Source organism: Piliocolobus tephrosceles, chromosome 4 (assembly GCF_002776525.5).
Source record: "Piliocolobus tephrosceles isolate RC106 chromosome 4, ASM277652v3, whole genome shotgun sequence".
NCBI classification, from domain to species: Eukaryota; Metazoa; Chordata; class Mammalia; order Primates; family Cercopithecidae; genus Piliocolobus; species Piliocolobus tephrosceles.
In genome coordinates, this window is record NC_045437.1 from 158,343,108 (window position 1) to 158,370,978 (window position 27,871).

The following is a 27,871-nucleotide window of genomic DNA, read 5'->3' on the forward strand; positions in this document are numbered from 1 at the left end:
TAGATCAAGCACTTCTCTGTGGGCAGCTTTCACAAGAGATGTCGTTTTATTTAAAGAGATATGGGGTGTGCGTGGACTTCCTTCTTTGCCAAATGGCGGCTTCTACTTCCGCATATTCAAAGTCGGCAGTTGAAGTTGCAGAGGGGAGCGCAAACCCGGACTTGGCCACGCCCTGGGCTTCCGGATTTGGGCACAACAGTTCTCTCCACTCAGAACGCCTCCCCACGGTTCTGCCCCAAACTGCTCTTTTTGCTTAGGCCCTCAGCGCGCTTCCGGTCTCTCCAACAGATGGAGAAGCCGGAACCTCAACGCCGAGGCGGATCCCGTGACGGATTTAGGTGAGGTCTCGCGAGGTGTCTTTAAATCTCACGACAGCAGGAAACGACTTACCCGCACCGCCCCAATTCTAACGTCACAGTGGAGTCACTCCCTTGGGCGTTCCTTAGCGTGCGCGTGCGTGCTACGCATGCGCACTTACTCTCCCCCGCCCCCGCCAGGGCTTGTCTTCGGCCAGTCGCGCGTGGGTAGAGGCCCTAGGCGGGCGTTGCGAAGGGTTGTTTGCTTGAGTTTGGACCTTGTTACGGCGCGAAGTTCCCTCCTTGGGGCGGGGGAAAGGTACCGCACCCGCTACCTAGGGTGAATGAACTGTGGCGTGGGCTGCTAAGGGCAGGCTGCAGAGTGCCCAGGCCGTGGCCATGAACTCACCCGTGGACCCTGGCGCTAGGCAGGCGTTGAGGAAGAAGCCGCCCGAGCGGACTCCCGAGGTGAGGCTGGTCGACCCTGATGTGCGTCCCACAGTCCAATAGACAGCATCCCCCGTCTGTCCGAAAACCGAGGCGACTGCCCTCTTGCCAGAGTCTCGCACCTGCTACTGGGAATCGGTTCTCTTGAGTCTCTGCCCTGACCCGGCCCTTGTCGCCAGCAGGGTGCCAGCCGCCCTTCCTGCCCGTGATGCGGTCTTAACCCGCGTACTCATTCCTTGCCGGGAACTTCTGAGTGTCGTTAAGAAAGCACCATTACTAAGTCGTATTTTCTGAGTTGGGTAATAACGAGTTTCGGAGTTAGATGCCCATTCGTTTAAGTAGACTATGAAAAACGAGATGAAAATTGTAAGGGAAGTATCTCAGCCATGTAATTTAGAAATAGTTTTTCTTTAAAGGTCCCTGAAATATTGTAAGGTTGCCTAAAAAAAGAGAAAGTTTTCAAAATTAGTTTAAAGGCTTGCATCCAGTCAAATGGTGAATTCTGTAGTAGATGATGCATGTTTAAAGAACACCGCTGTAGGTACTTTTTCAGACTGTCACTGGGAAATTTTACAGTATTTTGTGCTTGGATCCAAAATTTGCTGTGTCGAGTTAACAGTTATGGTATCAGCTTAAAAGATTTTCATTAGACCTGAAGGCTTGTTTTCTGGCATGTAACTAAAACCTGTTAGCTTTGCTTATCCCGGTAGAAGGCTAAGATTTTGGGGAAGATTTTCCTTGATTTGGAGAAGTTTCTTTGACAAGTGGGACATATTTTCTAAACAAAACACTAACAACAATGTGAGTGGATTGTTGGATTGTCTTGTTTAAAGTTGCAGTAAATGAAATGCTTTGGTTAATTCTTCCTAAGTCACTGTGAAGTTTTTCAGATATATAGTGTTTTGCATACTGAGTCTTAATAACGTTGAGCTGACCTTTTGGGTCGTGACAATTATTCAGGCCATAACGGATGCCATGATAATTCAAATTATGTTATTGAAGATCCTGATGTTTACGTAGGAACAGCACAAATTCTACCACTTTCCAGAGTTCTCTTTTTGAGATATACATTTATAATTCGATGAGTTTTTGTTTCCTTATGCTGATTCTTGAAGTCAATGTGAGCTAATTGAAAGTATGAATTTGAGTAGGCAAATTCTCTTACAGCTTTTATAGCATTGGAAAGTATTATACAAGGCTTACAATGTGTAATGTAGGTTTTAATTTAATGTTATTTTTTATTTTTTATTTGAGACAGTCTCACTCTGTCGCCCAGGCTGGCATGCAGTGGCGCGATCTTGGCTCACTACAGCCTTTGCCTCCCTGGTTCCAGCGATTCATCTGCCTCAGCCTCTGAAATAGCTGGGATTACAGGCAGGCGCCACCATGCCTGGCTAATTTTTTGTATTTTTAGTAAAGACGGGGTTGCACCATGTTGCCCATTCTGGTCTCGAACTCCGACCTCAAGTTATCTGCCTGCGTTGGCCTCCCAAAAGTGCTGGGATTACAAGTGTGAGCCGCAGTTGCCCGGCTGCTTTTAATTTCAAACATTACTTGTGCTACTAAATTCACATTTTAATGGAAAAATCCTACTGCTCTTTAACAGCAGAATTATTTATTTTGAAATTGCCTATTTTATTTTATTTTATTTTTTGAGACGGAGTCTCCCTCTGTAGCCCAGGCTGGAGTGCAGCAGTGGCGCGATCTCAGCTCACTGCAACCTCCGCCTCCCGGGTCACGGTTCAAGCAATTCTCCTGCCTCACCTTCCCTAGTACCTGGGATTACAGGCACGCGCCCCTATGCCCAGCTAATTTTTGTTTTTTTAGTAGAGACGGGATTTCACCATGTTGGCCAGGCTTGTCTTGAACTCCTGACATCATGATCCTCCCGCCTTGGCCTCCCAAAGTGCTGGGATTATAGGCGTGAGCCCTGCGCCTGGCTGACATTGCCTATTTTTGAACCTTAGGAAATTTTTTAAACTGTTCATAAAGTTATGTTGGCCACTGTGTGCTGTGTTAAGTACTTTATTTTGTTTGACTGGAACAGCAGCATTGTTCAAGGGAATGCTAAACAGCTGCCCACAGTACACAGAATGTAGCCCTGACATCTAGCAGCATAAGAGGTTAACTGATGCATTGGTAGTGCGTTTGAATGAGTGTAGAATTTGTTTGGGGTAAAGAAGTATCAAGAAGGAAATCCTGAATCCTAGTGATTTGTTTGTGATAAATAATTTGACGAAATTCTCGCAAGTTCATTTCTGTTTTCAGAAGGTCTGTACTTTTACTGGACTCCCAAGGGTCTATTATAAATATATTAGCTCAATAGTTGCTTATTGGGAGTCTGGCAGCTGAAGGCACTAGTCGGTGCACTCAGTTGTATCCATAAACAAAGCAGGTCTGCCCTAGTAAGACTTACATTCTGATAACGTGAAGAGGGGGGAAGGCAGATAATGAATATACTAAAAGGTAAGTTACATAATATGTAGCTTTTAATTGCTATTAAAAAAGAGCAGAGTAAGAGGGATTGAAAGCAAGGGGCAAGGGCTGGGTTGCAGTTTAAATAAGGTGGTTCGTTCGTCTGGGTTGAGAAGATGATTTTTGATCAGAGACTTGATGCACGTGATGGCATTAACTATAGGGGTATATGGAGAAAGTGCTTTCCCAGCAAAGGGAGCAATCGTTGCAAAGGCCCTATGTTGAGAGCATATCTTGATGCATTCCAGGAATAGCAAGCAGCTTTGTGTGACTGGAGAAGGGTGAACAGGTGTGAGTAGTAAAAGATGAAGGAGTGGAGATAATGATGCATAGCATAGGGCACATCATATAGAACTTTCCAAATCATTGCAAATTATTTGACTTTTCAGTGAGGGGGAGCACTGAAAGATTTTGAAGCAGAGGAGTGATATTGACCTACTTAACCTTTTTTCTTTCTTTTCTTTTTATTTTGAGACAGAGTCTTGCTCTGTCGCCTAGGCTGGAGTACAGTGGTGCAATCTCGGCTGACTGCAACCTCCGCCACCCAAGTTCAAACGATTCTCCTGCCTCAGCCTCCTGAGTAGTGTGTGCCACCTCGCCCGGCTAATTTTTTGTATTTTTAGTAGAGATGGGGTTTCACCACGTTAGCCAGGATGGTCTCAATCTCTTGACCTCGTAATCCACCTGCCTTGGCCTCCAAAGTGCTGGGATTACAGGCGTGAGCCACCGCACCTGGCCCTGCTTAACCTTTTTTTTTTTTACTTTTTTTTTTTTTTTTGAGACAGAGTCTCGCTCTGTCACCCAGGCTGGAATGCAGTGGCGCAATCTCGACTCACTGTGACCTCCGTCTCCTGGGTTCAAGCTATTCTCCTGCCTCAGCCTCCCAAGTGGCTGGGACTACAGGTGTGCACCACCACGCCCAGCTAATTTTTGTATTTTTAGTAGAGACGAGGTTACACCATGTTGGCCAAGATGGCCTCAATCTCTTGACCTCATGATCCGCCCACCTCGGCCTCCCAAAGTGGTGGGATTACAGGCGTGAGCCACTGCACCTGGCCTACCTTTTGTTTTTAAAGAGGGTCTCACTATATTGCCCAGTCTGGTCACTAATTCCTGGGCTCAACAGATTCTCCTGCTTCGGTCTCCCAAGTAGCTGGAACTACAGGCATGTGCCACTACACCTGACTCCCATATTGGGTAGTCTCCTGTCTGCTGTGTTGAGAATAGACTGTAGATGTTTAGGGGCAAAAGCAGGAAGTTAAAGGCTATTATTGCATTAAATCAGGTAAGAGATGATGGTAACTCTGACTAAGGTGATAGTGATAGTAATGGAAGTGGTGAGAAGTGGTTAAGTTTTAGAAATATTTTGCAGGGTTAGCCAACAGGATTTGCTAATAGATCAGATGTGGACCTTGAGGAAAAGAGAAGAATCAAGAATGACTTCAAGGTTTTTGGCCTAAATAACTGGAGTGTTGGAGTTGTAGTCAGAGAGGTTTGAGCTGCCATCAGCGAGATGGGGAAAGCTGCAGGGGGAGTAGGTTTTAGGGGCAAGATCAGAAATTCAGTTTTGAACATGTCAAGTTTGAAATGTCTGTTAGAAATGAGTAAGAAGTTGCATATACAAATTTGTATTACTAAGAAGGCTGGGCTGGAGATAAAAATTTTGTAGTCATCAGTTTATAGATGTTGAAAGTCGTGAGACTGGGTAAAATTAGCAAGTAGTGAGTGTACATAGAGAATAGAAGAGGACCGAGGACAGTGAATGCCATGGGACATGAGATCAATATAAGGTCGGGGAGAAGAGTAGAAATCAGCAAAGGAGAATGGGTGGAAGCAAGCAGTGCAGTAGGAGAAAAACTGAGAGAGTGGTGGTGTCATAGAAGCCAAATTAACAAGCTGTAAAATAGAAGGGGATAAAATTATTTGTTCAGCTTATTTTTCCTTGAATACCTACTGGGTGCAAAATGTTGTGAAAAATATACAAAGGGATAAGAATTAGCGTGTTGAAATCATTTGTTTGTTTCATGTAATTGATGAGTAAATAATGAGTAAAGAACTCTTTGTGTTTCTGGGTCAAAATGAATGGTTCCTTTATTTTGAACCATCTGTTGTCCTTAGGTGGAACTATCAACTCAGGCGTAGTCCTGGTGAGCCAGACATCAAGTACAGACACATGTTGTAAAGTATGCCATTTAGATATCTTTCTAACACAGTGTGTGTGTGTAAGAGATTTCTCCTACTTATAGATTCAGCTTCCACAGAACATTGTCTTTTCCTGAGCTAGTTCTCTGATTTCCTTTTTCAATTTGCAAATATATTCTTATGGAAAATTTTAGACTTAAATACTCTATGGACAATTAAGTGCACTAAAACAACAAAAGCTGTTAAGGTACAGACATACCTCCCAGATACTGCAGGTTTGGTACCAGACCACTGTAGTAAAGCCAATATCCCAATAAAGTGAGTCACGTGAATTTTATTTCCTAGTGCATATAAAAGTTGTTTACACATATAGTAGTCTACTGTGTGTAATAGCCTTATGTCTAAAAAAAGTATATACCTTAATTTAAAAATACTTTATTGCTAAAAACACTAACCAGTCATTTGAGCCTTCAGCTAGTTGTCATCTTTTAGCTGGTGGAGGGTCTTGCCTTAGTGTTGATAGCTGCTGACCGATCATGGTGGTGGTTGCTGAAGGTTGGGGTGGCTGTGACAGTTTGTTAAAACAAGACAATGAAGTTTGCTGCATCAGTTGACTTCCTTTCATGACAGATTTCTTTTTGGCATGTGAAACTGTTTGATAGCATTTTACCTACAGTAACTTCTTTCAAAATTGGTGTCTTCCCAGACTCTACTGCTGCTCTATCAACTAAGCTTAAGCTTATGTGATATTCTAAATGCTTTGTTGTCATTTGAACAGTATTTATATCATCTTCACCAGTAGTAGATTGTCTCAAGAAATGACATTTTTTGCTAATGCATAAGAGGCAGCTTTTCATCCACTCAAGTTTTATCATGAGATTGCAGCAATTTAGTCACACCTTCAAGCTCCATCTCCATTTTTTTTTCTTTCTCCCTTTTTTTCTTTTCTTTGAGACAAGATCTCATTCTGTTGCCCAGGTTGGAGTGCAATGGCATACTCACAACCCACTGCAGCCTCTACTTCCCAGGCTCAAGCGACCGCACCACAGCCTCCTGAGTAGCTGGTACTACAGGCGCATGCCATCATGCCTGCCTGATTTTTTTTTTTTTTTTTTTTTTGGTAGAGACGAGACCTTGCTATGTTGCCCAGGTTGGTCTTGAACTCCTGGACCCAAGCAGTCCTTCCACCTTGGCCTCCCAAAGTGCTGGGAGCCAGCCCAGGCTTCATTTCTAATTCTAGTTCTCTTGCTATTTCTACCACACATTCAGTTGCTTCCTTCACTGAAGTGTTGTACCCCTCAAAGTCATTCATAAGGGTTGCAGTCAACCTTTCAGACTCCTGTTAGTGTTGATATTTTGACCTCCTCCCATGCTTCACAATTTTTTTTTTCTCTTTTAAGTGATAGTCTCACGACATTGCCCGGACTGGTCTTGAACTCCTGGGCTCAAGTGATCCTCCCACCTCAGCCTCCCAAAGTGTTGGGATAACAGGCGTGAGTCACCATGCCTGGCCCACAGATGGTTTTAATGGCATCTGGAATGACGAATCATTTCAAGAAGGTTTTCAATTTTCTTTTCATAGATCTGTTAGAGGAATTACTATGTATTTCAGCTGTAGCCTTATGAAATGTGTTTCTTAAATAACAAGACTTGAAGGTTGAAACTTTTCCTTGATCCATGGGCCACAGCATGGATGTTGTGTTTGCAGGCCTGAAAATATCACTGATCTCCTGGTATACCTCCATGTGAGCTCTTGAGTGACAAGATGCATTGTTAATGAGTAGTAGCATTTTGAAAGGAATCTTTTTTTTCTGAGCATTGGGTCTCATCGGTCTCATCAGTGGGCTTAAAATATTCAGTAACCCATACTGTAAACAAACGTGCTGTCATTTAGGCTTTGTTGTTTATTTATTGAGCACAGGCAGAGTAGATTTAACATAATTCTTAAGGGCCTTAGGGTTTTCAGAATAGTAAATGATCATTGGCTTCAACTTAAAGTCACCAGCGGCATTATCCTCTAACAGGAGTCAGCCTGTCCTTGGAAACTTTGAAGCTAGGCATTGATTTCTCCTCTCTAGTTATGGAAGTCTTAGGTGGCATCTTCTTCTGATATAAGGCTGTTTTGTCTACATTGAAAATCTGGTTTTTAGTGTAGCCACATTCATTAATTATCTTAGATCTTCAGGATAACTTACTTTTTATGTTAGTGGAGGTGGCTTTTTTTCTTAAACTTCATGAACCAACTTCTACTAGTTTCAGACTTCTTCTGTAGCCATCTCATCTCTCAGCCTTTTAAGAATTGAAAAGTTAGGGCCTTGCTCTGGATTAGATTTTGGCTTAAGGGATTGTTGTGGCTGATTTGATCGTCTATCTAGACCACTCACACTTTCTCCATATCAGCAATAAGACTTTTTCACTTTTTTTTTTTAAATAATTTTTTTGTCCACTAAAGTAACACTTTTAATTTTCTTCATGTGCTTTTTCTTTGCATTCACAACATGGCTAAATGTGAGGTGCAAGAGGCCCGGCTTTGGGCCATTGTTAGCCTTCCTAAGTTTAATCATTTCTAGCTTTTGATTTAAAGTGAGAGATATGTGACTCTTTTCACTTGAACACTTAGAGGCCATTGTAGGGTTATTAATTGGCCTAATTTCCATATTGTTATGTCTCAGGGAATAGGGAGGCCCCAGGAGAGAGGGAGAGAGAGAAGAGGGAACAGCCAGTGACACAGTTGGAACACATAACATGTATCAATTAAGTTTGCCATCTTACATGGGCACAGTTTGTGGTGCCCCAAAACAATTACAATAGTAACATGAAAGATTGCTGATCACAGGCCACCATAGCAAATATAATGAAAAAGTTTGAAATGTTGTGAGAATTACCGAAATGTGACACAGAGACATGAAGTGAGCACGTGCTGTTGAAAAAAATGGTGCTGATGGACTTGGTTGATGCAGGGTTGTCATGAACCTTCCATTTGTATTTAAAAAAAAAAGAAAAAAGAAAACAACCCCACAATACCAGCCAAGCACAATAAAAACAGGGTATGCCTGCACTTCTTTGTGCCATTATGCCAGGATTCCTTAAAGAAGCTACAGGCATAATTAGACCTTGAACTTGGCTGTTTCTCAACTCAGTCCACATTTAATACCATTCTTTATAATCTTTCTTTTTTTACTTCAGAACGAACTCCTTATATTTCCCTTAATGTTTATTTCCCTCTCAGTGCTTGATGCCATGATTTGCACATACTAAATGATGAATAAATATTTTATAAGCCAAGATTTGGAAATACATTTTGTAAAGTCATATGTTAAAAAGGTAGTACTTACTATTCATTAGAACTGCTAACTTTGTGTTTCTTGGACAGTCTTACTCAGCAGCTTGGTTTCAATTAGTTGTTATATGCTAATGCCTCCTAGGACTATGTTTTCCAACTTACCCCCTAAATTTTATGTGCTTCAGCCTCATATATCTAACCACCTTGTCCTCCAGGTTCTTCAACCACTTGTCCTAAATTGAGTCATCATCATTCCTCTTCCTTCATAATCTGTTGGCAACTGGCCAAGTTGCTGTCTCTAGAAATTTGTATTATTTCTCTTCATTCCTCATAGATGCAACTTGCCGCTAAACTTTATCCCCTGAATCTTTTTATTTGCCCTTTTCTTACTAGTTTTACTACTCTAGTTCAGGCTATTTTATTGTTTCTCCCCCTAAATTATTGCTTGAGTCATTGAGTCTTGCTGCTAGAGTGATCTTCCTCTCAGATCTGATTATGTTCTACTCTTGCTCAGAATTTTATTTCTTATTTCCTAGGTATAGATTAACAATATGTTATTCAAATCATTTTTGTGAATTAAAAGAGGAGCTATTAATATTTATGTCAGAATAACAGGTTAAAGAGGGACTGTCCCACTTAAACTGAGATATGGTTACCTCACCCAGATGATAACATTAATTTGTACATTCATTTAAGAAATAATATATCTGACATATTGAAAACCAAGGTTTTAGAGAGGAGTTGGGACATGGTCCCTATTCATCAATGACTTGGGAGACATAAGAAAACGTAAATGTGGCCGGGCGCGGTGGCTCAAGCCTGTAATCCCAGCACTTTGGGAGGCCGAGACGGGCGGATCACAAGGTCAGGAGATCGAGACCATCCTGGTCTACACGGTGAAACCCCGTCTCTACTATAAAATACAAAAAACTAGCCGGGCGAGATGGCGGTCGCCTGTAGTCCCAGCTACTCGGGAGGCTGAGGCAGGAGAATGGCGTAAACCCGGGAGGCGGAGCTTGCAGTGAGCCGAGATCGCGCCACTGCACTCCAGCCTGGGCGACAGAGCGAGACTCCTCCGTCTCAAAAAAAAAAAAAAAGAAAAGAAAACGTAAATGTAATAAGTGTTTTAGTTATTAGTGACAAAAGTATGAGTAGGGCTTTGGGATTGCAAGATGGGGAAAGGAACAAGCTTCATGGAGGAGCATTGAATTCAGTGTTAAATGTCATGAATTGATTTCTGGATGATCAAGAGAGGTCATTCCAAGCAGAGAGGCAGGAGCAAAAGTACTGGTGGTGGCAAGCCATGTATAGTTGTAGAATAAGAAGCCAATCTGTAAGTCTAGAGCAGGCATTCCCATTGGAAGTGATACCGCTCCCAAAGATGCAAAAATTGCTTTTTAGGGGAGTGGGAAAAAAATCGTAGCTATTGGTATGGTTTGTGGCCCTCCAAAACTCAACCCTAAACTGACAGTGTCTTATTCCTCAGTATTTAATTAGACATCGGGGAGTGCTTAGGAAAAATTGTCTGAAAGGTTCTTTGGGAGGGGGTGAAAATTTAAAAAAAGTTGCAGAACACTATGCTAATGTCTAGGGTGTTTGGGGATGATGGTGCATGATGTCAGATGTTACATGATGAAGCTGGATGTACTAGCAGGGTTTGGATGATTTCAGAAATTTGAATTCCATCTTATAAATAAAGGAGAAAGAACCATTGCGGGGTTTAAAGCCTGGAAATAAGATCACTTTTATAAAGACTACTATGTGAGCATTTTGGAGATGTAATTGAGTGGGGCGGAGCAGAGTAGAGACAGGGAGGCTTATATGTATACAGGTAGACTGGATGTATATTTTATCCCAACTGGGATATTTTCCATGTGAAAGGTAAGACTACTAGTGATTATTCTAAGATAATACGGAAACCAAGAAGTATGTTTTGTTGTTAGAAACAAGTGCAGTAGTTCAGGTGTGAGATAAGGTCCTGGACCCAATGGTGGATGCAGTTAAGTGGGATAATGAGATGTTAAAGAGGTAGAATTGGCCCAACCTGGTCACTGGTTGGAAAGATGATTTCTCCCCCTCCCCTAGACTTTTTTTGAAAACTTTGAAATGGACTATAAAACATAAAGTCCATATGCCCTAAATATACATTGCCAGAGTAGTTTGTTTTGTTTTGTTTTGTTTTTTGTGAGATGGAGTTTCGCTCTTGTCTCCCAGGCTGGATTGCAATGGCATGATCTCAGCTCACCACAACCTCTGCCTCCCGGGTTCAAGCGATTCTCCTGCCTTAGCATCCCAAGTAGCTGGGATTACAGGCGCCCGCCACCATGCCTGGCTAATTTTTGTATTTTTAGTAGAGATGTGGTTGCACCATGTTGGCCAGGCTGGTCTCGAACTGCTGACCTCATGATTCGCCTACCTCGGCCTCCCAAAGTGCTGGGATTACAGGTGTGAGCCCTGCACCCACGCCTGGCTACTTTTTGTATTTTCAGTAGACACGGGGTTTCTCCATGTTGATCAGGCTGGTCTCGAACTCCCAACCTCAAGTGATCCGCCCTCCTTTGGCCTCCCAAAGTGGTGAGATCACAGGCGTTAGCCATTGCACCCAGCTATTGCCACATTAATTTTCACAAACATATTTTACTGTGTATATCATAATACAGAATATAGATAAAGAATATTAGCAGCACTCCAGAAATTTCCCCTTTTTCCTTCTCAGTCAATATCCTCCCAAAGGAAACCACTGGTATGGTTCTGTCATTGTAGATTTGTTCTTTGTGCTTTTGAACTTAATTTGAGTGGAGTGGTTTTTTTCTTTGTTTTGTTTTGTTTTGTTTTTGTTTTTTTGTTTTATTTATTTATTTTGTTTGTTTGTTTGTTTTTTGAGACAGAGTCTCGCTCTGTCGCCCAGGCTGGAGTGCAGTGGCCGGATCTCAGCTCACTGCAAGCTCCGCCTCCCGGGTTTACGCCATTCTCCTGCCTCAGCCTCCGGAGTAGCTGGGACTACAGGCGCCCACCACCTCGCCCGGCTAGTTTTTTGTATTTTTTAGTAGAGAGGGGGTTTCACTGGGTTAGCCAGGATGGTCTCGATCTCCTGACCTCGTGATCCACCCATCTCGGCCTCCCAAAGTGCTGGGATTACAGGCTTGAGCCATCGCGCCCGGCCTTGTTTTGTTTTTAAAGACAAGGTCTTGCTGTGTTGCCCAGGTTAGCCTCCAGCCCCTGGGCTCAAGCAGTTTTCCCAAGTAGCTGGGAGTGCAAGTGTGGACCACCATGCCCAGCTCATTGTGAGTATTCTTTCTGGCAGCCAAGAGGACTATGAAGCTACCTTAGTTCTTTGCATTTTGCCTTTGTACTGGACTTTGAACCTCCTCTCTTGGGGCTTTCATTGTTATTCATCTGATTATCTATCCTTTATATCCTGACACTAAAATCTCTCCTGTTTCTGTGCATTGCATAGGATGGGAACAGTATGGTACGGTGTTACTGGCCTTTGCATTTTGCATTTGGACAAGCCTACTTCAAATCTGGACTCCAGTTCTGAGAATTTGGCCCTAGGCAAGTTATCTAACTTCTCTAGGACTGAATATCTTTTTGGGATTCTTGTGTGGACCAAATGAGATAATATATGTGAAATAATTAGCAAAGTGTCTTGATAATAAACAGTAAATGATAGTCTACATATTAGGTGACTATTTTCTCTTTCTGGAAAACCATCCTCTGGCCTGGCACATTCTGATTCTTCACTAAAATCTCTAGTGCTGTTTTGCAGAATTGTGCATCCTTCCTTCCTTACTTTTCCACTGCTCTGTGTTCCTAGATACTTTGCGCCTTCTTCCACCATAGTAATTACTGTGCTGTGTTATGATTACTTGCATATTTCTCTGATTGTAAGCTCCTTGAAGACAGTGAGTGTACCCTTATCTCCCAGTGTTCATTACACAGTACTTGGTACATAGTAGATATCTAAATATTTGTAGAGTAAATGACTTTAAAAAGAAAAGCAAGGCTGGGTACAGTGGCTCACGCCTGTAATCCCAGCACTTTGGGAGGCTGAGGCGGGCAGATCACCCGAGGTCGGGAGTTCGAAACCAGCCTGACCAACATGGAGAAACCCCGTCTGTACTAAAAATACAAAATTAACCGGACGTGGTGGCGCACACCTATAATCCCATCTACTTGGGAGGCTGAGGCAGAAGAGACACTTGAACCCGAGAGGCGGAGGTTGCGGTGAGCCAAGATTGTGCCATTGTGCACTCCAGCCTGGGCAACTAGAGTGAAACTCTGTCTCACAAAAAAAAAAAAAAAAAAGAAAAGAAAAATATTGTTCCTTTACTATTCTAACAGTGATTTCTACTGGTCTCATATTTAAAGTGCTGAGATGAAAAGGCTTGATGAAGTTTGGCAAAATGTCAAATTTTGCTATTACTATTCTCATTAAGAATAAAGTAACATTGCCATAAACAGTGTTTTACCTGGCAGTTATTGAGAGAGAATTCGTATGGAGGAAATGTAGTAATATCTTGGAACAAATACTCCTTTTCTGCATGGCTTCAAAACACATTTGCAAGGAACATCACAGAAAAATATATATAAATGCCAGTTTTAACTGTTAATGTTCCTTCACCAGATGATTCAAAACGTCTGGGCAGATTTTCATGCTCTGCTAGGTGTTAATGTAATTGCCTACTTAAAATCAGAAAAAGTTTTGTTTTTTTTTTTTTTTTTTTTTTTAAGAACTAGGTCTTTTTGGCTATTAAAAGTTAAAAGAGGCAGCTGGAAATTCAAAAAATGTAAAATTTAGTATATTATAATCATTTATTAATCTGTTAACAGAATTTAGAAAAGTGGTCTTCAAATGTACACTTGTAGAGTTTTTTTCTGAATTGGCGAAAGAGCACCATTGTACTTGGAGTCATTTTGGAGTGAGTCACTGTGCACATCCCTGGTTGGCAGAACAAAGATTCTGTTGTGCTTTTCCACAGCAGATGCACATTCAGAGGGTTCCTTGGAAAGAAAAAGGACTTATTTATACTTCTGGGGCCCCTTGACCTTCATTTGTAAATCCAGTTGGATAGAAAGGGAATGTTAGATCTGGATGAGACCTGGATTGTCTGGATGAACATCTTTTCCAGGCCCATCATTTTGCGTGTGTTGGAGATTCCCAACTCGGTGAGCTTGACTACAGAATGAGCAATTTTATTAAAAACTTTAGATTGTGGAGGCATAACCAACGCATGCTTGATGTTCCTTTGGCATGTAATGCCAAAGGTGAGACACATTCTCCCCTATTTTAATAAAATTGCTCATTCTGTTTTTATTTACAGCCAGACCTTAGTTTACCCAGGCTGGTCCAATGTGAAGTCAAATGATAAACACAGTGTTACAGAGTTCACAATCAGTCTGTCCCTTGCAGGGACCAAGATTTTTGTCTTTAGTCAGGCTCATCATGCCTGCCTCCTCCTTCCCTTTGGAGAATTCTGAGGGAAGTTCCTCAGTCTCTCAGAATCAAAATCTTAAGTGTCTGAACTTCCAAATGACCACAGCTTTTCTCAAGTTAAGAAGTCAAACTAAAATAGGTTACCATCCTCTGGTTTTTTTAGGAAAGAGTTTATGAGTGTCACAATGCCTGATGTGGAGTTTGGATTGTTTATAGGATTATTAAATGACATGACTCTCTGAGGCACAGGTGAATACATAATTTTTTTTGAGGGAGACTGCCTGTTGAACATTTGTGCAGTAAATATTTTTTAAGCACCGTTTCATGTGCCAGGGTTAAAAGATTAAAGGTAGTTCTTCCATCTGGGGAGGAGATAGCAAAACACATAGACAATTAAAATATGGCCTGATTAAATACTGTGATAATGATAAATATCAGGGGCTCAGGAGTTTGTAGGAAGGCCTTTGTGGGAGAAGAGCAAAGGGTAGGCAGGTGCTGTTCAAGTTGTTTTAGAAAAGAGAACCCTGATGAGTTTAAGATACAGTTGGCCCTCCATATCCATGAGTTTTGCATTTTCCAACCAAGGATGGAAAATTAAGTTAGGCCCATGATCGTTGTGCCTGTGCTGAACATGTACAGATATTTTTCTTGCTATTTCCTAAACAGTACAGTATAGCAACTCTTTACATAGCATTTCCACTGTATTAATTATTAATAAATAATCTAGAGTAATGATTTAAAGCATACAAGGCCAGGTGTAGTGGCTCATGCCTGTAATCCCAAAATGTTGGGGGCTGAAGTGGGTCCTCAAACTCCTGGTTGCTTGAGCCCAGGAGTTTGAAACCTGCCTGGCCAACCTGGTGAAATCCTGTCTCTAAAAAAAGTACAAAAATCAGCAGGGTGTGGTGGTGCATGCCAGCTACTCAGGAGGCTGAGATGGGAGGATCGCATGAGCCCAGGAGGTTGAGGCTACCGTGAGTTGTGATCGTGCCATTGCACTTCAGCCTGGGCGACACAGTGAGACCCTGTCTGGAAAAAAAAAAAGAAAAAAAATATAAAGCATATCAGAGGATGTCTGTAGGTTATATGCAAATACTATACCATTTCATATAAGGGACTCAAGTGTCAGTGGGTTTTGAAATCCACAAAGGCTTCTGGAATGAATTCCCAGTGGATACCAAGAAACAACTATATATAGAAATTTAGGTGAAGAAGGGAAGGTGTGTTTCTTTTTTTTTTTTTTGAGACGGAGTCTCGCTCTGTCACCCAGGCTGGAGTGCAGTGGCCGGATCTCAGCTCACTGCAAGCTCCGTCTCCCGGGTTTAGGCCATTCTCCTGCCTCAGCCTCCAGAGTAGCTGGGACTACAGGCACCCGCCACCTCGCCCGGCTAGTTTTTTGTATTTTTTTTTAGTAAAGACGGGGTTTCACCGTGTTAGCCAGGATGGTCTCGATCTCCTGACCTCGTGATCCACCCGTCTCAGCCTCCCAAAGTGCTGGGATTACAGGCTTGAGCCACCGCGCCCGGCTGAAGGTGTGTTTCTTGAAAGAGTAACAGCATATGCCAAGGCCACAAGGTAAGTATGGTATGTACATGCAAGTTGCCTAGGCAGTTGGAACACTGGGACAAGAATGAGTGGTAAAGTAGATGGAGCTGGAGGAATAGTCAGGATCCAGATCATGAAGAATTGTGTTCTCCTTATTAAGGAATTTAGGCCGGGCGCGGTGGCTCAAGCCTATAATCTCAGCACTTTGGGAGGCCGAGACGGGCGGATCACGAGGTCAGGAGATCGAGACCATCCTGGCTAACACACGGTGAAACCCCGTCTCTTCTAAAAAAATACAAAAAACTAGCCGGGCGAGGTGGCGGGCGCCTGTAGTCCCAGCTACTCCGGAGGCTGAGGCAGGAGAATGGCGTGAACCCGGGAGGCGGAGCTTGCAGTGAGCTGAGATCCGGCCACAGTACTCCAGCCCGGGCGACAGAGCGAGACTCCACCTCAACAAAAAAAAAAAAAAAAAAGGAATTTAGATTTGGCTTCCAGAAAGATCGCTTTGGCAGTATATGTGAAGAGTGGATTTTACCCTTGGCGTGGTTTCTCATGCCTGTAATCTCAGCACTTTGAGAGGCCAAGGTGGGTGGATTACTTGAGGCCAGGAGTTCGAGGTCAGCCTAGACAACATGACAAAACCCTGTCTCTACTAAAAATACAAACAATTTGCTGGGCATGGTGGTACACGTCTTTAGTCCCAGCTGCTTGGGAGGCTGAGGCATGAGAATTGCTTGAACCCGGGAGGCGGAGGTTGCAGTCAGCCAAGATTGAGCCGCTGCATTCCAGCCTGTGCAACAGAGTGAGACTGTGTCTCAAAAAAAAAAAAAAAAAAAAAAAAAAAAAGGAATGGATTTTAGAGTCCAGTTATTTCGGTTATTTACTGAGAAATACTGAATTTCTAAATTGCCTCATTTGCAATAGTAAATGGAGATATTTCCAAAGTAGAATTGACAGATTTCTGGCCATAGCCAATGAACCTGAGTACTGTTACCTAAATAAGGGAACCGGTAATGAATTTTGCACTTGAGTTACTGATGGGTCAGCCAGGTGAAAGTGTTCAGTGTCCAGTGGAACATATAGTATCTGAATTTACTGGAGAGCTTTGGGCAAATATGGGAGTCACAGACATATGTGATAGTTGAAGCTGTGGATGTGGAGGATATTCCTGACAGTAGAGAGTCTCTAGTGAATAAAAGGCAGATGTTGCAGTTCTGGGAACATAAACTTTATAAACATTTATAGGAGTAAGAAAAAAAATGAGAAGCCTATGAAGGAGACTTAGATGGAGCAGATGGACCCAAAATAACAAAAAGTAAAAACGGAAAAAAAACAGCCAGTGCAGAAAGCTAATAATGGAAATAAAATACTGAAGACTTGCATTCTATATGACGGTTATTGGATGCCTGTTGCTGTTATGAAAACTTTATATACATTTAATCTTTCAAGAAACCCTGTGAAAGAAGGTATTATTATCCACATTTTACATATAGGGAAATTGAATCACAGAGAGATTAGTTAGTCTAATGTCACATAGCTAGACCCAGTGTAGTCAGGATTCAAACCTAGGCAGTCTGATTTCATAGTCTGTGCTTATAAGCGTTGCTAAATGTTTCTCATAAGGACAAGAATCCAGAGAGAACCATATTACAGAAGGGATAGGAGAGAGAATGACATGTCAGTAGTCAAATGCTGTAGAGAATTGGAAGAGAGATGAGAATTGAAAAGTACATGTGGAATTTAGAATTAACAAGTGTTAGGTGACTTCATAATGCGTGGTGGGATTAGAAAAGTGAAGTGAAAGGCTACACTTTGAACTTACAGACAATTGGATGCTTAATCTTTTGATACATTGTAATTTTAGTGGTTAATTATTGAAGTCCTGAAGTTTGAGCATATCATTTGAGACTTTCATTCTTAAAAATTAAAATTTTAGGGTGTATTTTTTTTAAATTATACTTTAAGTTTTCGGATACATGTGCAGAATGTGCAGGTTTGTTACATAGGTATACACGTGCCATGGTGGTTTGCTGTACCCATCAACCCGTCATCTACATTAGGTATTTATCTTAATGCTAGGCCCCCCACCCCTACCCCCCACCCCCCGCTGCAACAGGCCCCACAGTGTGTGATGTTCCCCTTCCTGTGTCCGTGTATTGTCATTGTTCAGCTCCCACTTGCGAGTGAGAACATGCAGTGTTTGGTTTTCTGTTCCTGTGTTAGCTTGCTGAGAATGATTAGTAACTATGTGAGCCACTGTACCTGGCTATCTCACTTCTGTTTCATTTTTCAATCCGGGATCTAGTCACGGTATGTTATGTTACATTTGGTTAACATAGTCTCCTTTAATCTAGAACAGTCCTGTGTTTTTTTTTCCTTTCATAAACATTGCACTTTTGAAGAGCCTGGCCAGCTCTCTTATAGAATGCATCATAATCTGGATTCATCTGGTTTTTTCATGATTGGATTAAAGTGAAATGATTTTGTTGAGAAACTGCATAGGTGGTGGTCCATACTTCCCATATTGTCCCATCACTGACACATATTGTCAGTTCTTTCCATTATTGGGCATACTAAATAGGATCATCTGTATCTCTTTTGTTGTAAAGGTACAGTGCTATGATTTATAAGTGATCCGAAGTTACAGTTGGAGAATGTGTGAATGTTGTGTTCTCCAACAATGGTTTTAACTTGTGATTTTAGCATTCATTGATAATCGTCACCTAAATTAACTATTACTTTGCTGTTGCTCACTCTGTCGCTCAGGCCGCAGTGCAGTGGTGTGATCTCGGCTCACGGCAGCCTCTGCCTCCCAGGTTCAAGCGATTCTTGTGTCTCAGCCTCCTGAGTAGCTGAGTCTGCAGGCATGCGCCATCACACCGGCTAATTTTTAATTTTTTATTTATTTATTTATTTTTTAGGTAGAGATGGGGTTTCCACTATGTTGCCTGGTCTGGTCTGGAACTCCTGACCTCAAGTGATCCTCTCACCTTGACCTCCCAAAGTGCTGGGATTATAGTTGTGGACCACGATGCCTGGCCATAATTTTCTGATTCTGAATTTCTTTTACATTTATTAGTTGTTTTCTGTATAAAACTGCTTTCCTCATCTTTCTTTCTTCTCCTCTCTTTTTTAAATCACTGTGAAGTAAAGGATTATTTTTGTATTCAATATTGTCATCCTTTTTGATTATTAAAGTGCTCCAAATATAGCCAGTGGAAGCCCTTTCAAAGTCAGCTCCTATGTCCTTTTGACGTGACCCCATTAGTCTTTAAGTACTTTTTTGCTTTCTGGCATAAAAAGATGTTCCAGGCCCTGACTTCCTTTGCTCTAGTACTGAAGTCAGCCATTTATCCAAAGAACTTCAATCCCCTTTAGTGAGACATGAATTTAGAAACCAAAGTCTGGGCTCCAGTTGTGGTAAATGTTTTATACCTCTTTACTGCCATTTTGCCGAATATATTTATATGTCCATGAATGAGAAAATCAATAAGTTCTACGTTTAATGTATGGTATTAACTTTGGCATATTGTTTAAATATTCAAAATGCTTTAGTAGTCTGCATATTTTAATCCTTATTTTGTAATCTTAGGATACAAGCTATAATACAAATATTACTGTTTACCATGTGATAGCCTCTCTGCTGCACACTTAATAAACATTTAAAAATTTTGTATTTTTAGTAGAGAAAGGGTTTCACTATGTTGTCCAGCCTTGTCTCGAACTCCTAACCTCAGGTGATTCACCCACATCAGCCTCCCAAAGTACTGGGATTACAGGCGTGAGCCACTGCTAGCCCAGCGTGGTGGCGGGTGCCTGTAATCCCAGCTACTCAAGAGGGCTGAGGCAGGAGAATCGCTTGAACCTGGGAGGTGGAGGCTGAGTGAGCTGAGATCGCAACACTGCACTCCAGCCTGGCAACAAGAGCAAAACTGTCTCAAAAAACAATCATTTGTGTTCAGAGATATTTTATCCTTATCATTGTACAGACAGTAAATGTTAAGCAGATTATCCAAGTTTACACAAGTGGTAACTGACAGAGCTGAAATAGGCAGAATTTGAACCCAGGGTTGTCTCCAGAGTCCAAATTGGGTTTTGTGGTTTTGTGTGTGTGTGTGTGTGTGTGTGTGTGTGTGTGTGTGTGTGTGTGTGTGTGTGTGTGGCTGTTTTTTTTAGAGACCAGGTGTCTCCACATTGCCCAGATTGGCCTCCTATTTCTGGGCTCACGTGATCACTCCCGCTTCAGCCTACAGGCATCTGCCATTGCATCCAGCTATCTTCCACATTGTTAGACTGCCTTCCAAATGATTTGTAGAAGATTCTTCAGCATAACTTCACTGTAAAAACTACTGGCTGAGAGGGTGTAGCTGATTTGTTTTAGGAAGTGATGAGTCATCACCACTTCCTCACCTCCTTCTTCTTTTTTTTTCCCCCAGGTAGAACCCATTATTTTATTCCCTAATCCTGAGCTGGTACTTGTTTTTCTAATATCCCTGGATAATTTCTGCAGGATTTTGTTGTAATTACAGAACTAGTGCTGAATCAGATGTTACTGATCTGGGATGTCGTGATATGCCAAATGGATAGTTTTCCCACCCTTCTGATGACTTCCTCTTTTTTTTTTTTTTTTTTAATTGAGACAGAGTCTTGCTCTGTTGCCCGGGCTGGAGTACAGTGGTGTGATCTCCGCTCACTGCAAACTCTGTGCCCGGGTTCAAGCGATTCTTGTGCCTCAGCCTCCCAAGTAGCTGGGACTACAGGTGTGCACCACCACACCCAGCTAATTTTTTTTTATTTTTAGTAGAGATGGGGTTTTGCCATGTCGGCCAGGCTGATCATGAACTCCTGACCTCAAGTGATTTGCCCACCTTGGCCTCCCAAAGTGCTGGGATTGCAGGTGTGAGCCACCACACCCAGCCGACTTCCCTCTTGAAAGCTACATGGAGCAGCTTTCAAGTGCATTCAGCGTAAATGATTAGCACCTCCTTGAATCTAGCATTTAGATTTTTTACTGCCAAAGACTGTCTATAAGACTTCCAGTCTGACTCTGTCAGGGTTCTTGTTTTTTTTTTATTTGTGACTTTATGCCTAATAGATCATATAGTACCTCAAGCTTATCTTGCAGATAATTGATATAAAAGCTCCAAGTGGCCGGGCACGGTGGCTCAAGCCTGTAATCCCAGCACTTTGGGAGGCCGAGGTGGGTGCATCACGAGCTCAGGAGATCGAGACCATCCTGGCTAACACGGTGAAACTCCATCTCTACTAAAAATACAAAAAAGTTAGCCAGGCGTGGTGGCAGGCACCTGTAGTCCCAGCTACTCGGGAGGCTGAGACAGGAGAATGGCGTGAACCCGGGAGGCGGAGCTTGCAGTGAGCCGAGATCGCGCCCCTGCACTCCAGCCTGGGCGACAGAGTGAGACTCTGCCTCAAAAAAAAAAAAAAAAAAAAAAGCTCCAAGAAACCCTTTTCCAAGCTCAGCATTACAGACTCCACAACTCCTTGCTGTCCTATGTAAACAAAATGCCATAACCCCCACATCATATGAAAAAGAATTAATTAGGTTACTACTGCAACCATTCTTTATTCTGTTTTGTGAATGCTTAGCATTCTTGTGACCCTCAAACTAGGTACACAAAGAAAGGGACTAGGATTTACCAGGCATCTTAGTGCTTGTTGTCCTTCGCTATTAATAGGTTAGTCAGACAATCCAGAGTGGCATAGATCCCACTTATAAACAGTGGTTCTCAAACTTTAGTGTGCTGAAGAATCACCTGTATGACTTAATTAAATCACAGACTGCTGGTCCCTACAACCCAGAGATTCTGATTGGCTGGGTCTGGGGTGAGGCCTGAGAATTTACATTTATACAAAGTTCCCAAGTGATGCTGATGGTGCTGGTTCAGGATCTCACAGGGTTATTACTTATATGCAACAGAACCCAATTTTGGCCAATATCGAAAGGAAGAATTTACTGAAAGGATTCCGGGTAGCTACAGAATTACTTGGAATACTAGAAAACCGGACTTGGGGCTAAGCTTGGAATACTAGAAAAACAGGCTTGGGTGTGTGACTCTTATCACAGATTTGGTAGATACTACTGCTCCTAGCAGTGAATAGCGGATGCCACAGTTTGCACTGTGAACCACCTGTACTGTCCATTGCATATGTTGTAGACCCTTGATATGGTTTGGCTCTGTGTCCCCACCCAAATCTCATGTTGAATTGTAATCCCCAGTGTTGGGGGAGGGACCTGTGGGAGGTGATTGGATTATGGGAGCAGATTTGCCCCCTTGCTATTCTTGTGATAGTGAGTTCATTCTCTTGAGATCTTGAGTTGTTTACAAGCATGTAGCACTTTTGTGCTACTTTGCTGTCTCTCTCCTGCTGGCTATGTGGAGATGTGCTTGCTTCCCTTTCACCTTCCACCATGATTTTAAGTTTCCTGAGGCCTTCCCAGGCATGCTTCCTGTACAGCCTACAGGACCATGAGTCAAACCTCTTTTCTTTATAAATTATCCAGTCTCCAGTAGTTTTTTTTTTTTTTTTTTTTTTTTTTGACAGAGTCTTGCTCTGCCACCCAGGCTGGAATGAAGTGGTGTGATCTTGGCTTGCTGCAAACTCCACCTCCCAGGTTCAAGTGATTCTCCTGCCTCAGCCTCCAAAGTAGCTGGGATTACAGGCACCCACCACTGCGCCCAGCTAATTTTTATATTTTTAGTAGAGACGGGATTTCGCCATGTTGACCAGGCTGGTCTCCAACTCCTGACCTCAGGTGATCCACCCGCCGCAGTCTCCCAAAGTGCTGGTATTATAGGTGTGAACCACTGCGTCCAGCCAGGTAGTTCTTTATAGCAGTGTGAGAACGGACTAATACAACCCCGCTGCCGTCACTGGCTCCTCAAGTGGATTCTATGCAGTTGTTGCTTCTCGGTGTCACTGGCTTCTGAATTAAAGTCCAGGATGAATGTGTCTGATTGGTAACACTTGAATAATTGGCCCCTGCCTTTGTTATATGGGAGGTTGGAAAAATAAAAATTTGGTGTTTTCAGCTTTCATGGTGGGAGACAGAACTCCACCAAAGCTTACAAGATGGTCTGTTGTCAAAGAGGAGCTCATTCATGCTTGGCCACACTGTAGCTATTTTTGACCATATGTTTCAGGAGCTAACAAAATATGATCAGCTATTTTTGTAAATAAAGTTTTATTGGAACAGTCACACCCATTCATTTACCTGTTGTCTATGGCTGTTTTCATATTATAAAAGCAGAGCTAAATAGTTGTGATAAAAAACCATCTGGGCCACAAATATTTACTATTTGGTCCTTTATTGAAAAAATTTGTCAAACCCTGACAGGGATAATGCTGGCATGTGTATATATACACATAGAGAGAGAGAGACAGACAGACAGAGACAGACAGACACACGGAGTCTTGCTCTGTCGCCCAGGCTGGAGTGCAGTGGTATGATCTTGGCTCACTGCAAGTTCCACATCCTGGGTTCACACCATCCTCCTGCCTCAGCCTCCTGAGTAGCTGGGACTACAGGTGCCTGCCACCATGCCCGGCTAAATTTTTTGTGTTTTTAATAGAGATGGGGTTTCACCATGTTAGCCAGGATGGTCTTGATTTCCTGACCATGGATCTGCCTGCCTTGGCCTCTGAAAATGCTGGGATCACAGGCATGAGCCACCACACCTGGCCATAATGCTGATATTTTAATTCAGGGTCATGCAGTCAACATTACAGATGTTGTGAAGAACTACGTGTTCATTTGTCCAAATTGTCCCTTTAAAATAAGGAGATTACAAACATATTTGAAGCTATTTGAGGAGGGGCTTTCCAGATTTAAAGTGATAAACCGTATTAGTCTCTCTTTAGGCAGAGAACTGAAGATACATGTATACCTGAAACTTGTGAGTGAAATTCTCTCTCAGACTTTAACATTGAAAAGTTAATTTCTAATTCTTTCTCATATATTCGTGGCATCGTTAATGATGTACCAAAGATGTCCTGTAACTTGATAACAGAGAACATTATGTAAGTTGAGTCTTAGAAAATTCTGGTGCCCTTTAACGTTAGTCTACCCACATGGAGTAAGTCAAGTTATGGGAGTTCTGTTTGCCATACCTAACCTTTGTGTATTACAATTTTCAGAACTTGTTTGCCATCAGAACAAGTTGTCTTGTCAAAAATTACAAGCACATTTCGATAGGATAGACATTTTGTGAGTGCCTGCCTATCTATACCTAACTCGGTGGGGCCCAGGCAACTGTGTTTGTAGTACAGACATTCCTGGACTTACAGTGGGGTTATATCATAATACAACCATAGTAAGTTGAAAATCTTGTAAGTCAAAAATGGATTTCATGTACCTTACCTACCAAAAATCATAGCTTAGCCTACGTTAAACATGCTCAGAACACTTACATTAGCCTACAGTTGGGCAAAATCATCTAACACAAAGCGTATTTTATAATAAAGTGTTGTGTATCTGGTATAATTTGTTGAATACTGCATAGAAAACAGTGAAAAACAGAATGATTGATGGGTATTCCAATTATGGTTTCCCAGGCTGGTCTCACCAAAAAAAAAAAAAAAAAAAAAAAAAAAATTAGCTGAGCATGGTGGCGCATGCCCAGATACTTGGAAGGCCAACATGAGAAGATTGCTTGAGTCCTGGAGATTCAGGCATCAGAGAGCCATGATTGCCGTCACTGCACTCAGCCTGGGTGAAAGAGTGAAACCCTGTCTCTAAAATCAAAACAAAACAAAAACATAATTCAGTGTCCGCTGAATGCTTATCGCTTTTGCATCATTGTAAAGTCAGGAATCTTGTTGAACCATTGGAAGATGGGGACTGTCTCTATATGGCCACGCTTACTCCGGCTGTTGTTACATAATAAGGTATAAAAAAATGAAGGAAAGTGTATAATTTGGGAAGGAAGAAATAATTCTGTATTCATAGACAGTGCTATTGTATATACAGATAATCGAAAAGAATCTATAAACTCTGAAAATTAAGTGAATTTATTAACAAGATGGTTGGACTCAAGTTTATTGTATCATTATATAGAATCAGTTGATTTATGTAAACCAGCAATAAACCACAAAGTCTCTAGTTTAAAAAATGACTCTCTTTGAGACAAGAGTCTCACTCTGTCATGCAGATTGGAGTACAGTGGCATGATCCCGGCTCACTGCAACCTCTGCCTCCCAGGTTCAAGTGATTTTCGTGCCTGAGCCTCCTGAGTAGCTGGGATTGTAGGCATGTGCCACCACACCTAGCTAATTTTTGTATTTTTAGTATAGATGGGGTTTCACCATATTAGCCAGGCTGGTCTCGAACTGGTGACCTGAGGTGATCTCCACCCACCTTGGCCTCCCAAAGTATTGGGATTACAGGTGTGGGCCACCACACCCAGCCAAACATGACATTATTTAAAAATACTGGAAAACCGTAAATACTGAAGAATAAATCCAGCAAAAAGTATAGAAAATTTCTTTACTGAATACTACAAAGTGTTTATGTTAGTCTGGGTTCTGTTAGAAGCAGTTGTCACAACAATATTAGACATCCAAGGAATTTATTAGGGAAAATGCCTATGAGCAAAAATGGAGAGAGTTGGTAGAGCATTCACACCAGAATGCTCATGTGACATTTGTGAAGGAGAGACGAAAGGAAGGTTGAGTGGAAGAGCCTTACACTGCACTGTAACAGAGGTTTAGCAAGGTGGAAGGAGAATCCTTGAACCCATCAGAGTAGTCTCCCAGAACAGGCATTCCTTAGTATCTTTACCAGGCTCCGTTATTGATCGGGAATATCGCATGGGAAGCTTGGACCCAATTCAAACATGATAAATTACAGAGCCGCATAATAGGGATTTTGTTCAATTACACTTCCTGTAGTTCGGAATCTGAGAGGCATATTTTCAAGGCCATCTGAGCTTACACTTTGCACCACACAAATCTACTTCTTCACATAGGTTTGAGGTTCAGGGAGCAGCTCCTCCATGACTCTCAATGAGCTTCTTTTCCTGAGAAGAAACTTAGACAAGAGATGGTGGTGGGAAGAATTACAGGCCCTGTATGGTTGATCTCAGGGTTGCAACTGGTACTTATCCTCTCTCTTCCACTATGCATTTTGTTTTCTCCTCACATAATCACCACTGCAGGTCTTAGTGGCTTATGTGATGGTATGACTCAAGCTTTCTTTCCTGAAATGTCTGAACCCTTGGTAATCATTCTTCTCAGGCTAATGTTGGGATATATGTCCATTTACAGTTACAGTGAGGTAAAGGAATAACCAAGTGAATCATGTGGATTCCACACATTTCTCTCTGTTCACATTACATAAAAGCAGCCCTGCTTCCACCTACTGCTCAGGATGAGTTACCCCTGCCAAAATGGCAACTCCTCTTACCTGCTGACTCTTGGGCCCTGGTGTTTAAAGTGCCCTGGTGGCAGCTGTAAACTTGTTCGTTGAGACTCTTGTACTATTGCATGACAAGGGTATATGCCTTTGGAACCAGGGCCTTCAAACATGTAGAGTCCATAGTTGCAGGAATGGGAAGTACAAAATCCTTTTGTGGCTTATTGGGAATAATGATAAATGGGTGACTCTTGCTTCTACTCATTTGTTCCTGGGCCCATCTATTCTTCCTGCTGTATATACTGCACCATATAGAGGTCTGTGGTTTGATGTATCTTCATATTAAAAGGTGTCAGTCCATTATTTCACATTATTGCCTTTGAGCTAAAAGTTCAGCTATGCCTTTGTAAGGTTATTACAGCATTCTGTGAGGCCAGTTGCTCTGGATGGTGTGGTATGTGATATGACTAGTCGTCCCAAGGTTGTGAGCATACTCCTGTTGTGTCTGGAATTGGTGGGTTCTTGGTCTCCCTGACTTCAAGAATGAAACCGCGGACCCTCACGGTGAGTGTTGCAGTTCTTAAAGATGGTGTGTCCAGAGTTTTTTCCTTCAGACGTTCAGATGTGTCTGGAGCTTCTTCCTTCTGGTGGGTTCGTGGTCTCACTGACAGGAGTGAAGTTGCAGACCTTCGTGGTGAGTGTTACAGCTCTTAAAGGAGGCGTGGACCCGAAGAGTGAGCAGCAGCAAGATTTATTGCAAAGAGCGAAAGAAAGCTTCCACAGTGTGGAAGGGGACCTGAGTGGGTTGCCCCTGGCTGGCTTGGGCATATGTTCCCTTATCTGGCCCCACCCACATCCTGCTGATTGGTGCATTTTACAGAGAGCTGATTGGACCATTTTGACAGGGTGCTGATGGGTGCATTTACAATCCTCTAGCTGGAGGTAAAAGTTCTCAAAGTCCCCACTAGGTTAGCTAGATACAGAGTACCAATTGGTGTATTTACAAACCCTGAGCTAGACACAGAGTGCTGATTGGTGTATTTACAAATCCTGAACTAGACACAGAGTGCTGATTGGTGCATTTACAATCCCTTAGCTAGACATAAAAGTTCCTCAAGTCCCCATTAGACTCAGGAGCCCAGCTGGCTTCACCCAGTGGATTCCTCACTGCAGCCCCAGGCAGAGCTACCTGCAAGTCCTGCACTGTGCACCTGCACTGCTCAGCTCCTGGGCGGTTGATAGGGACAGAGCGTCGCGGTGCAGGGGGCGGCACTCGTCAGGGAGGCTTGGGCCCCAAGGGAGCCCATGGCGAGGGGGGTGCGGTGGGCATGGCGGGCTGCAGGTCCCCAGCCCTGCCCCGCAGGGAGGCAGCTGAGGCCTGCCGAGAACTCGAGCGCAGTTCGGCCCGCAGGCACCCTCTGCAGCGGCTGGCCTGGGTGCTAAGCCCCTTACTGCGCTGGGCCGGCGGCCCCAGCGGGCGGCTCCATGTACGGGCCCGCTGAGCCTGAGCCTGCGCCTGCGCGCGCGTGGCGGAAACGGCCAAGGTTCCTGCTTGCCCCTCTCTCTCCACACCTCCCTGGGAGGTGTGGGAGGCGGCTCCAGCCTCCACCTGCCCAGAGAGGGGCTCCAACGGTGCTGTGGCAGGCTGCAGGGCTCCTCGAGGGCCAGAGTGGACGCCGAGGCCGAGGAGGCCGTGAGAGCGAGGGCTGCTAGCACGTTGCCACCTCTCGCTGTATTTGCTTTGAATTGGGTCCACTGGTTGGACTCTTTGGTGTGTGGGATTCTAGTCCTGTGGTTCAGGCATTCTGTAAGCGCCTGGATTATGATCCTGGCTGAACCTCTGAAGTAAGATAAACCCAAACCCAAAATATAGA

General features: G+C 42.9%; 1 protein-coding gene across 3 annotated transcripts in view; it reads left to right on the forward strand.

The window, feature by feature from the left end:
- The first annotated feature begins 474 nt into the window (after positions 1–474).
- RAPGEF6 (Rap guanine nucleotide exchange factor 6) overlaps positions 475–27,871 on the forward strand; it is a 213,260-nt gene continuing 185,863 nt past the window's right edge. The window contains exon 1 of one of the 3 annotated variants that reach the window (XM_023196723.3): positions 475–764. In XM_023196723.3, coding sequence (XP_023052491.2) covers positions 696–764 — 69 coding nt within the window. In that variant the 5' untranslated portion in view covers positions 475–695. The remainder of the gene's footprint in view (positions 765–27,871) is intronic. The other 2 variants (XM_023196720.3, XM_023196718.3) reach the window with 2 other exon arrangements.